The 13365-nt window shown below is 37.2% G+C and overlaps 1 protein-coding gene across 3 annotated transcripts in view; it reads left to right on the forward strand.

The window, feature by feature from the left end:
• Positions 1-13365, forward strand: part of LOC109079841 (tetraspanin-9-like) — a 175473-nt gene that overhangs the window by 156022 nt on the left and 6086 nt on the right. For all 3 annotated transcript variants that reach the window (XM_042744332.1, XM_042744333.1, XM_042744331.1), the window contains 3 exons: positions 10107-10208; positions 10312-10443; positions 11804-11887. In XM_042744332.1, the coding sequence (XP_042600266.1) occupies positions 10107-10208; positions 10312-10443; positions 11804-11887 (318 nt within the window). The remainder of the gene's footprint in view (positions 1-10106; positions 10209-10311; positions 10444-11803; positions 11888-13365) is intronic.

The raw sequence follows: 13365 nt of genomic DNA on the forward strand, positions 1-13365 counted from the left end.
ATATCCCCATAAAATATGCAGCAAAAAAAATTTCGATGGAAACTGTCAAATGCTCATCCCATTTTCCAAGCTTAATCAGGTCATCGAGTTCTTTATAGAACAGCCGCCTCTCTTGTCCTGAGCAGCGCAGGTTAAGAGTTTTCATCACCAGGCGAGCACTCAAGGGTCAGAGGTCACCCCACACAACAAGACCTAATCCCGGCCAGTTGTCACCAAGTAATTGGCACTGAACTCTCTCTCGGTTAAACTTTCCACCTGCTTCAGCATTCAGACTCTTTCACATGGCCTTAGGAGCAGCGCGCACACACACAACTGGAAGCGATACTGTGCCAAATGGAATGTCTAAAACAGGGCAGTCTGACCTTTTGACACCATGCAGATCCTGGTGGATTGCTACCCACCCTGAGCACGCAGAGGTCCTGTTTCCTCTTTGATGAAGTCGTGAGTGTCACCAAACAGATGCTTCAGTGTGTGCACTACACAGTCTTCTTTTCAAGGGCGCTTCCCAAATGTACGGCAGGATGCTAGGAGGTGTTAAATCCCGTCAAGGATTTCTGGGTGGATTATTATTCACTCCGTTTGCCATGCTCTCTGTGGAAGCTAAAGTAATTCACTTACCCACAATCCATTTAGAGATTAGGATCTGCCTATCTCCAAGGTACGAGAACTGCCTAGTTGTCTTATCGGAGCATGTAACTCACACTCAAGCGTGAGGCTGCGTTTTGGTGGCAAAATGAATGCCACATCTTTTGAAGCATAAGACTCACTCGCTCATCTGTATAAGTTTGTTTCTGCAGACAAACTTTTTTTACATTGTGTGCCTTATTGAGTGCAGACTCAAGGTTGTATCTTCATATAATGAAAGCTATGCTGAAAGCAGTGTACCTATTGTGTATTAGTCTTTAAAGACCACTCTGAGACCCCCAGCCATGTATTGATGTTGTTCGTACTACCGATATAAGATACCTATGTGACCTTTAACACAATGTGATGAGGGAGATACTTCAGAGAGAAGCGAAGGAAGATGAGATATAGAGATTTGTATCAACTGCACAAGGCTGTGAGCACGTCGCTTTCATTTCTCTACCATGTGAACTGGGCGGCAGGGGTACTGCCGTCACTCAAAACCTGCCGCTCCATCCGCACAGAATGGCGTGAGCCATCAGAGGAATGTTTAATTGACTACATTATTTGATCTCCAAATCACAAAGCATTCATTATCACATCTGAGGAAAAAAAGTCACACTGGCAGGGTATGAAAGCACACCTTTTCTGTACAAACAACACAAGAGTTAAAGCCAAGCATTTTGCTCAGATAGTAATGGGCAGGATATTATAGAATTAGAATTTTGTACATTTGAATTTTTGACATGACATTTAATAATTAAAATATTATGTTAAATTTTTTGAATACAGAATTTTTAATTTACCACGTCTGACAACTTGAGGCTGTAATTTTATAAGTGAGGATGAATTAAATTGACCACAAATGACAGCAAAACATTTACATTCTTACAAGAAATTTTATTTTAAAAAAATATTCATCAAAAAATCCTGAAAAAAGTAACACTGTTTCCACTAACATATTAATAAGCACTATAATTTTAAACTGTGATGATGATGATGATGATGATAAGAAATGTTTCTAAAATCAGCGTATTAGAATGATTTCTGGGTCATGTGACACTGAAGATTGGAGTACTACTTACATTTATAAATTAATACTATGTATTAAATATCAATATGCCACAAAAAACTAATTTGTTAAATGTCAAATATACAAAATTCAAATTTATTTGCCATTGTTATAGCTTCATAATGTGAGATCTGTAGTTTCAGTTTTAATGTTTTGTGCCTTCCTCAATCTTTAACTCAGCAAGATGCTTCCCTCCTGCAGATAAGTTGGCGAAACAGAGGTATAGTAGGTCTCCACCTCACTGAGCATACGTGAACACTGTGGATTAAAGCACACACGTGGGGCCTGCAGTGACCCACCATCTGACTGCAGCAGATGGCGAAGGCTAGGCACCAGATTAGAGCATCCGTCTTTACGCTCATGACCTCATTCCTGCGCGTGTGCCACAGGATGGCGGCCAAATGAAGCCATATTAGCTGGTTTGAAAAGGGGATGCACAATAGCGTGATTTTTTAAGATAGCCTTACAGAGACAGATGAAGAGCATAACAGAGCATTTTCGCCTCCTCAACTGTGGCTACAGTTTTAATCCATAGATGACTCACAGTTTTTAGCCTCTAATGTTGTGCCATTACATGGGCAAAAGCGACACAATTATGGATGCTCTAAAAATTAGTAGCAACCCACGTGTGCAGGGAATGGATTGAGAGTGTCTTTGATACGAGGTAAAACTCCAAGTCCATTTTAAAGGTCCCAAAACTCGTATCATATTTTAGTTGAACAAAACACTGGTCTCCATTGTATTTCCTGTTATTTTCAATTTACAAGGTTATTCTGGGAGAGTAAGGCTTGTGATCTCATGTGGCAGGATTATCGCAGTTGCTTGTTTACTCAAACTAAACAAATCAACCATGGATGTGCCACTGTTAAAATGATTTACATCAGGCTTGACTATATAAACAGCCATTTTCCACTTCATGAGCTTAAAGCCGCAAAAGTGTCTTGTAAACCGCCTGAACAGGTGAGACGGTCAGCCAGGGTTTTGAGGACTTTGAGCCAGGTTTCAAAGCACCTGACGGCATGACAGTAGGACCCACGCTGCGCGTATCTTGCCAGCTCACAGCATGGCCAGACTTTCCCTTGCTGATCAAGAGTCTGGCCCATCATCTGGGCTGGAAATTACCATCCCATGACAGGCACTTAGGTCGGGCAGCTCTTACGTGCGCTAATGGAACATTATTTCCAATGTGGTTGTGGATGTTGTTAAAGGGATAGTTTATCCTAAAATGAAAATTCAGCCACTAGCTGCATTTCCATTAAGCTTCAAATTGCGCAAATTGAAAAATATGCCCAGTGGAAACGCATCAATTTTGCAAAAACTCATATGAGTAACCCATGAGATGGTTTTTCAGGAAATTCGAAAAAGGAATTTTTCACAAAACTTTTACAGGTCACATGTCTGCGGAACATTACGTCTCCAATGTGGCCACCGGAGCTGATCGCAGCCACTCTAGTCAACGCTTGTGTTTATACCAGCCGTGCTCTGAAGAAGTGGCTCCGAAGCGGCTCTCTGCGCTCCTTCTCATACATTTACATTTATGCATTCAGCAGACACTTTTATCAAAAGCGACATTACAGTGCATTCAGGCTAACATGTGTTCCCTGGGAATTGAACCCACAACCTTTTGCGCTGCTAACGCAATGCTCTACCACTGAGCCACAGGAACATGCCTACAGCTCTTTCAATTAAAAATAATGTCTAGTGTGGTGGGGGCGATATAAGTAAACCTACCAACATCTGTCGTCATGACTTATCGTGAGACGAAAAAATTTAGTTTTAGTCGCATAACATGAACGCCATCATTTTGCAATAGTTTTTTATTGACATTTATAAAATATCTCAAAAGATTTGCATGAATCTGTAATGGAAATGCACAAACTAACTAGTATAGAGGAATTTTAAATGATGTATTGGTCTTTCTTTCCATGTAAAATTCATATAAATGAGCATGCAAAAGGATATGAAAATAGCACAAGTTGTCTATATGCACACCCTATGTCAAGCTAATGTTAAGCTATTAGCTGATAATCTTCCCATCTTATGACTGTTAACTGTTACTTAAAAGGAAATCATTAAGTTAGCCAGTTTAACTTGAGTTTGATTTAAAAATCAGTCAGATCTGTTTTGTGAAATGGATTGATAGATTCATTGAGATGATCCAACTCACTCTTCTCATGAACTTATGAATTCCTATTAGAAGAGCTAATCAATGAAAAACAGCTTAATTTTGGTTTGTTCATCACATCAAGATGTTGAATGACTTCAGAAGACTTTGCAATATATTGTCATATGGACAAGTTTTGTTTTCTGACATTTTGAAGCTTGACAGCCCTCGTACACTTTTAAATAGAATTGAAAAGAGTGGCCAAAAAGCTCATACAAGGAGAGCTAACCAATGAATAATAACTTAATTGTGGTCTGTTCTTTGATGTTGAAAAGAGTGGCCAGATTAGGCCTTTTGAGTTCCATTGGGAAAAAAAGCATGTAGATGAGAAACGACTTGAGCAAATAAACAAAACCTTTTCCTTTTTAAATTGAATTATTCCTTTTAAGTTAGGACTTAAGGGTGTGTTTACAGACTGTAAATTGCTCAAAACTTTTTGTTGGCATAGTAGAGGTGATGGACGAATCTTCTGTCTGACCTCACCTTCCTCTACTCTCTTTAGTAAACAGCAGGCTTTCGTCAACACACACATTGTGCTGACACATCTCCACAAACCCAAGCCTCCAGGGCAGCAATATGACAAACCTGTCCACACTCTGGAGACTCAAACACACACAAGACTTGAAGAAAAGCACACAGTTTCCTCTCTGTATCACCATTCACTCTGTTTCCGCTCCCAGTTCACCCCAAGAATTGTTGTATAGATAATGACATCATCTATTAGCCACATCTAACATCTGATCCTAAGGTCAAACCCTCCAAATTCCCAAACAAACACTAACATCTTTACATTCACATGTTGCCTGAGAACATAGGAAACTAATGAGAGAAATGATTACAAATCAAACACCAAGAGCCACTAGGTCATTCACACAATCCAGATGCTTACGCTGGCTGAAATGACTTTGGACCATGCATTCATGAGACTGGATCCAACTGGACAGACATTATTTAAACACAACCCAAGGCCAGGTATACAAACTCCTAATGAGCTATGCATTAGCAACAAGCAGCTACAGGCCATGGGAAACATATGCTCCTTTCATTTTTGAGAAATAGTGTAGTATGTAATAGTGGATTTACAGGGAATGATACACTGATTGTTCTACAAGAAAATACTATTTCAGTCTTCAGAATTTCACGTTTAATTCAGCATGTTACTTTTAACATTTGAAATGTAACTATTTCTAAATGAATTTTGTTTCTACGCCATTTCCAGTTGTACATTTCAAACCACTGAAATATTAATTTGGCCCCAGTTGTGCAGCAGATTATTCTAATCATATCCCAAAAAGGATACAATACTGCTAAACAACTGGGCTGCAGTTCATCCATCTTGATTTAGATTGACAGTCCTGTCTGGACTTCTTTACAGTAACATTTCATTCACACTGGCACTCTTCCCATGAACTCATTGTCTGGGAGAAGAACTAATTAACTTTCTGCATAATATGATGCTTCTAACAGTATGTTTCATTAGCATAGCTCGTCCCTTAGGGCTTGCAAGATGGCGACTGGAGCAGAATATGAGCAGAGCACCACCTTACTAATACTTTTCATTTCAGTGGCAGGATATTTATCATTGCAGATTGCGCTCACCTCTGAGGATAGGACAGCTTCCCTTTTGTTGTTAGAAAACAGAGTTATTTCGGAGTTCCTCCACAGAGTCTGCCCTGTTTGTGGGTTTTTGGATGAGAAGAAAGATGACTAGATTATTTGACATGACTGCTGCATTTCAACTATGACTTTCAATAACTTTTCCAGAAGTTTGTGATTACTAGGGCTGCTCTCGACTAGTAGTCATTCATTTTAAACATTAGTCGACTAATCGCGCGTTTATTAATATAGCACAAGCATAAAGTTTGCTACAGCGCACCAGCAGAAATAGCCTTATGATTATGAATGTGTCAGGGAAAAACAGTAAGGAGATTGCATTAATATTTTAATAATTTGATAAACTAATGCTCTCTTTATTCTCGGTTTAAGAGATGGATTCGGAGACACTGACTCATCTCCGCTGTAGTGGATGCGCCTGTATGCATGTTTCATACAGATTACATAATCTAAGAATATTTGTTTTCCATTTGAATTGGTTCATTTGAAAGTAGACATTTCACTCTCTCTATATATATTTTTAATGCCTGTAAGGCAAAGATAAAGACTGAGTTTTGCGCTCAAGTTCACAGACCTAGATGGCTGAAAGCGCATCCTGTTTGCTTTCATTATTTTACAAAAGCACGTTTTGTTGTTATTATGAGTGCACAAAAATAAACAGAGTCTTTACAGATTTGGAAGATGTATTGCTCATATCTGTATGACCAAAAATGACAGAGTAGCCTATTTTAGGAGCAAGTGAGTGCACTAAGGCCTCCATCAGTCCTGCAGTGATGCTACTGTTCAGCTTCCACACTCCGCACAGACACTTCAATAGCACACATTTCTCTAGGTTAACATTAGATTGAGCGACCATGTAAAGTTGCTAATACTTCCATATTTCAGATGATAAGCCATATTTGAGGTCAATAAATGATAGACAAGAATTTGATTGTCTTGCCTGATGTAAGCAAGATTAGTTGACGATTAGTTGACTATAAGGGGGCAGCCCTAGTGATTACTAGATATATACATTTTTTTCACATTTCTTTTTAAATGTGGGCATGTGTTACAGGCTGTTGCTAAGAAGTGTTCTCATTGCTTAACCTCATATCATTCAGAAGTTTTTTTTTTTTTTTTTGTGCTGCATTTATTTGATTAAAAATACTATAAAAACTGTAATATTGTGAAATGTTATTACAATTGAAAATATCTATCTATTTTAATATATTTACAATGTAATTTATTCCTGTGGTGGAAGATATCTTCATTTTCAGCAGTCTTCAGTGTCACATGATCCTTAAGAAATCATTCTACTATACTGATCTGCTGCCTAGGAAACATTTTTATCAATGTTGAAAACCATTTAAAGGCTGCTTAACATTGTTGTGGCAACAGTATTCATTTTTTTCATAATGATTTAATGAATTGACATTTTAAAAAGAACAGTATATGAAATTTGTATTTTTATTTTATTACAATTTGAATGTCTTTTTACTGTCACTTTTGATTAATATAATGCATTGTTGCGTAACAAAAGCTTTCATTTCTCTACTGTGCACAAACCTTTGAAGTATTTAATTAGCATTTTAGACAAGGAAATTAATTCTTGCCTAAAAAATAAAATGCAGTTTTCTAGGAATCCTACTCCGCTCATGGCATTAGGGAGACTTAGTCGGACATGTAACATCCATCCATTAGACATGCTATTTTGCTGTTTGAACAGGATGAACAGAATTACATGACTTTTGCAGCCACAAGCTGATTAATAATTTATTGCAAGTCTGAGCCTAATTGTAATTGGACCGTGTGGGATATGGGAGTCTCGTGTGCTGGGTAATTGGGACGCTTTTCTTTATGTATGAAAGAACAGCCATTACCAAACAGTTCTGATCATCATGTGTTCCAAGCAGGATGTGAAAGGAGTGATGTCACAGTGTACCCTGATGGAGCTGAGAGTGTGCTTTCATGTATTCTTGTATAATGAGACTCGGGGGTCTGAAGACTTTTCCATACAGAAGGGATGATGGTGCTTATTCACCTTTCATTTTATTCTCTCCATTCTGAAATGTGGCTACTCACACAGCGTACCCACCAGAAAAAATATCTGGCACTAATGAATGCAGACTACTAGCTTTGTAATATCTTGTCTTGACTTCATGTTATTGCTGCCATTTTGCATCATTGGCTGAATTTATTTCATCATGGCATGACTGGAAAGAATGTAAAAAAAAAAAAACATGATGGAGGTCTCCAGAGGACATTTTAGGCCAATTTCAACATATATTTGAAAGATTATCTGAATTAAAATTTCATACTGTTCATTAAATAATTTCCCTCAGCATTCAAAGAAGTTTCACAGCATGAATGTTTCAATTTGTTATGTTATTAGTGCTGTTTGCTAAGCATTACTATCACTCATGCTTGTACCTCACCCTGCACTTTTACAGTTCACCATTTAGAAGATCCTTTTATCCAAAACATGCATTTAAAATCAATTGTTATATATATATAGCTTTTTATTATCTAATTAATTTTAACTAGTATGTTCCCTGTGAGTGGTTTAATTCATTATTTCTGCCTGTAAGATGAAAAAAAGTTGGCAAAAAAGATCTCATAGACAGACATGGTCCCAAACCATATATAGGAATTTTTAGGAATCTAGAATGTGATCGAAACTTGATAGGATTTTTAAGGCTAGTAAGCAACCACCAATGTCCTAGCAACCATCCCCAACATCCTAGCATCATGCACAGGAACCAGTCTTATTTTCTTCAGAAGTTCAGGGTCTTTCTGATGTGAATGTTGTGATAATACAATAAATGCAACAGCAATATGAAGCGTGACAATAAATCATAATGTTAAAGCTGTAAGTGCAGATATTATCTCTATACATCTTATTTATAGGTCTGTGTGAGAGTCTATCTTTCCCTGAAATATGCCTGAATTTCCAGGATATGGTGTTTTGTCTTTTCTCTAGGGTGAAATGATGTTAATGTAGTGTGCGTCTGTATCAGGACTGCCGCTCTGTCAAACTCTAATCACTCTGCACTTCCAACGCTTTGGGCCAGAGTGCACTGAACCACTAACGTGAGATCGTACACCTCATTAAAACTGCCAGCGAAATATTTATCTACCCCAGCCGAGGGGGAAATGATAGTGATTCCAGCATGGCGTGTATATGAGTATGTTGTCTTCCAGCGTCAACGATGGCATGCATTATCGCTCTACTCACAGAGACAGCCAATGAATGATGCAAGTTATATTAATTAGATGTAGTAGTCGAGAACCCGATGGCAGGTATTGACTAAACAGAGATGGCTTATTAGGATAGACAAGCGGGTAAATTTCTCTTAGGACTTGCGTATTGCTTTTCACTATTTGCAATACTAATATTTATACATACTATCCAAACTAATTGAATGAAAACCTGAAGTTTTCAACCTATACATTTAATTGAATTTTGGCAGTTGTGTGAGTGTCATTCTGTCAAATATATAGGGCCCTATGAAATCAGTTTTATTTTTTCCCCGAATTTCGTTTTCTTTTTTTCCAAATTCCGTTTTTCCATTTAAATTTTTCTCAACTCCTTTTTAATGGTTAAATAAAATTGTATTAATCAGAAAGCATGTCTAATAATTTAAAATAACAAAACTTACAGTATGCATTTTCACATCAATTTATTAAAAGTTTAACAAAAATTACAGGTTTAGGGCCCTATGAAATGTTTTATTTTTTCTTCACCATATGTTTTTTCTTACCTAACTCTGTTTTTTTAGCATGTCTAATTATTTAAATGCATAAAAACAACTTAATTTTTTTTTTTTTTTTTTTTCTTCTTAAAATAGCCTTTTTTCTCAGAAATTCTGTTGTGTATTTACATTTTTCTGGTTATCAAATGAAGGCATAATACATTAAGTTATCTTTTAATTATTGAAAATTAAGCTAACTTTATTTTTACTATTAATAGTAAAGCTAACTTTACTATTAAAATTAAAACATGGAAGAAATGACTATTACTTAAAAAATAATGTTTTCCGTTTCTTTTAGAAGTAGTAGTAGTAGGCTATGTACATTCTGCTGAACAATAGTAATACATTTCTGACAAATTAAACCAGACTTTTATTTTGACGGGTTGCCGTGATTACCTTTACAGTTCTGTGTATGTGATATGACACTAGTTTTACTCAAATCAAACAGTCAAATGCTCATGAAGTCACTCTTAGAGCAGTTCTGGAGATGTTGTTCATGTGTTTACATCCTCATTTAGTGAGACGGCAGACGTTGAAATCACGTCTGCGCGCGTGTGTGTAGTAAATGAAACCGCGCTTCTGCGCCATTCATTAACAGAGACATGCAGAACATGCAGGATTCATATTTAAATCGACTTTTCTGGCATAATTTTTACAGATATTAGTTTATATTGCAAATTTACAAATTCCGTGACATTCCGTGTTAAACTTGTAAATTTCGTTTTTATGACTGGATTCTGCGATTCCGTCCACGTTTTCTGCATCGCGGAAATCATAGGGCCCTAAATATATGAAACTGTGTATATAAATTTCTATATAACCAAGAAGTTATGAAATTATTGTTGACTTGCACATTTATGAATTTTTTGGTCTATTAATAAACTTATCCTTCTGTTTACAGGTCAGTGAGAATGCAAAGCAGGACCTGAAAGACGGACTTGCTCTCTACAACACAGACAACAACATTGGGCTGAGAAATGCCTGGAATATCATTCAAGCTGAGGTACTCTTTGTGAAATTATGACTGTGTTGAGAATCAAGAAAATGTTGTCACACACTAATATCTGGTTCTTATTAAAATGTATCATTGTCTCCCTGTGTGACAGTGGAAGTGTTGTGGCGTAACTGGTTACACAGATTGGCACGAGGCTCTGAAAGAAAAGGTGGTGCCTGACCGCTGCTGTCAAGAGCATTATCAGGAGTGTGGCCGCAACTCCACCAACATGTTCTGGACTCGGGTGAGTGGACACCTGCACTTAAACCAATGATAATGTTGCCATAATTCCCCAGACCTTTAATTGCCTTGATGCGTGCAGTGAACTATACACATTTCAAATGCACGACTTTCAATTTAATCATCCCCATTTCGAATACATTTGAATTGCCACTCTTATATTCATTAAAGAACATTTCTGATTCTAGACAGGATCAAAGAAAAGACAGGAGGTAATAACTGAGAGGATTTCTTTTATTTCTCTTTTCTGTCCTTGAAAAGAGTTATTGTTAATAAATGAAAGGCAGTAAAAGCCATAGATTTAAGACATCTCTGTTGGTTGGAGCTCTAAGTGCATCTGTAAAGTGCCAGAGTCATGTGTCTTTATGAATTCCTGCTCACCTTTGGACATCGGATGCATTTGTCTTCCCTATGGGAGCTGATTTAACTTATGAAAACTCATTTTAATATACTGAATGTTTAAATGAGACTGTAGAGAGTGCAATGGTCTCTTGAGGGAGTATTTTTTGTGCCACTGACAGAGCTGTACATCAGCAAATGATGTTACATGTCAAACTGTTACACTGTCTTTATCTGAAGCTTTTAGTTACCTCACTAGGTACGAATGGAGTGTTTGCAGATAAAACATTTCCATTTAGTGAATTCTCAATGTTCTTTTCAAAAGCTTCTTTCATTAAAGCAGAACAAGCCGTACTTGAAGTTTGCGAAGCTGCCACAAGAGAAAACTTTGAGTAAATTTCATGATTTCCACTGCTGAAACCTTTGTGTTTTCTTCTAGGGAAGCAAATGACACAGGGACACATTGGTAGTCAAGTTAGTCTGAAACCGTAAGCCGTTTAATTGTTGAATTTATCTTCTCCCCCAGAAGTTAAGCAGCTAGCCAACAAAAAAGGTCTTAAATTGCTTTAAATTTACAGAACAATAGGAAATAGTCAAAAATGTTGACATAGAGGCTATGTGCAGAGAAGCGTTTTGCAGTATTGGTAGGTATTATATTGTATTACCGCCACAATTTTCGGTTTTGCTGGAAATGGATTTCCTTTTCAATGCCTTAGTGTGAAAAGCAGCCCACAACACCGCCAACTCAAAGCTGTTTTGTCTTTTTTTTCCCACATAGCCACATACAGTATATCGCTGAATGTGCTTTTTTTCAGTCACTGCGCGTTGAAAATGCAGCCGCAGCAGTCGCTCGCTCGCTCAAGCATGTGCTCAAAACAAATTCCACCACTGCTGGACTTCAGCTCATTTTCTCTGGATCAGAATTAACAACTAGCAAATTAGAAAGTGAAACATGCACAATCTGTTTGTATTAGTGCTTTCGCCCAGATGATAAATCACATCTCGTGACTCTTCCTGTCTTCCAGGGCTGCTACGAGAAGGTTGAAGAGTGGCTTGAAGATAATAAGCACCTCCTCGGAACCATCGGCATGTGTATCTTGGTAGTTCAGGTAAGATTGTGCGCGCTGGTGTGTTTTGCCATCACTCAGCGTGTCAAATGCAATGGTGATAATGAGCGTGCCTGTCTCGTCTGGTTCTGCTGAAACAGTGAAGCGCATGTGTGGAGCGCCACAGTCAGCACAGGAGTGAAAAGGTGAACCGCTCATTAGGGTTTGCTGATACTCGAATATGTAGAAAGTGAACCTGTCGGCCCCACATGATGTCTTGCAGTGGTTCGTTATAGCCCTAGAAAACCCATGAATTCACTGTATTTGATTATCAGTGCAGCCCGGTCTAGTGTGTACATTCTGCGTAGGCGCTTTGCATTAACGCCAGACATATTTTTCCTAGAAACTAGGCAGAGACATGTTAAACATGGCCCATGCATCAACTTATCAATATATATATATTTATATTGCCATGTTTGCCACTTTGTCACTTTTAAAGTTAGCAAACTGAATTGAGAGTATCTTTTAACAGTTTCACAGCCAGTCCAAGTCCATATCAGTCATTTATCACAAGCCAGAAATCAAAATGTGGTAAATAGTGAAAGTAGCCCATGTTGGATTAGGAAAAATGGTCTCTCAATTAATCCATGAGTTCTTGTAATCCTGTGTTCGGTAATTACCTGCAGTTTATTGAGGATAATAGTGCACAGGGGTCTTTACTAAGTACTTTTCTCAGTATGGAGCAAGAGGTGACCACAGGCTTGTAAGCAAACACTTGCCACATAATCCTCCTCATGGGCTGAGCTGGGTGATTTACTTAGATCTCATCCAGTAAATGCCAGCCATAATCTGGTTTTTAGTTGCTAAACTGTGTGCTCTGTAAGCGTTTTGTCATTTTAAATTATTAGTGGGGCTTGCTTATGCAATACTTAGGGATTTGAACAAACCTCAAAGCACCATGCTACTTTGATATATTCCATTGTAATTTTAGATTAGCATTCATGTTCCATGAATGGAAATAAGATTTAAAAGTTTTTTTCTTTTATTTTTTTAATTAATGAAATGAATCAAAACATAATAGTAAAGTCATTACAAAAGCATTATTATTATTATTTAAATAAATGTTGTTCATTTGAACTTTCTAATAATCAAATAAATCCTGGGAAAAATGTATCAAGGTTTCTAAAAAAAATTTAAGCAGCACAATTGTTTTTAACATGGGTAGTACCAAATCAGTATATTTTGAATGATTTCTGAAGGATCATGTGACACTGAAAACTGGAGTAACAGCTAATCAGAGTTCAGCTTTGCCATCAGAGGAATAAATTGCATTTTAAATATATATATATATAAAATAGAAAACAGTTACTGTAGATGGTAATATTTCACAGTATTGTTTTTGTTGCAATTTGATGAAATAAATGCTGCATTGGTTATTATAAGAGACTTCTTTTAAAAACATTAAAAAAAAACTTGAATAGTATTGACATGGTGTAAAAGTATACCATGGTAAAACTATGTTAGAGTGTCCAAGAAGCTTT

Source organism: Cyprinus carpio, chromosome B18 (assembly GCF_018340385.1).
Source record: "Cyprinus carpio isolate SPL01 chromosome B18, ASM1834038v1, whole genome shotgun sequence".
NCBI classification, from domain to species: Eukaryota; Metazoa; Chordata; class Actinopteri; order Cypriniformes; family Cyprinidae; genus Cyprinus; species Cyprinus carpio.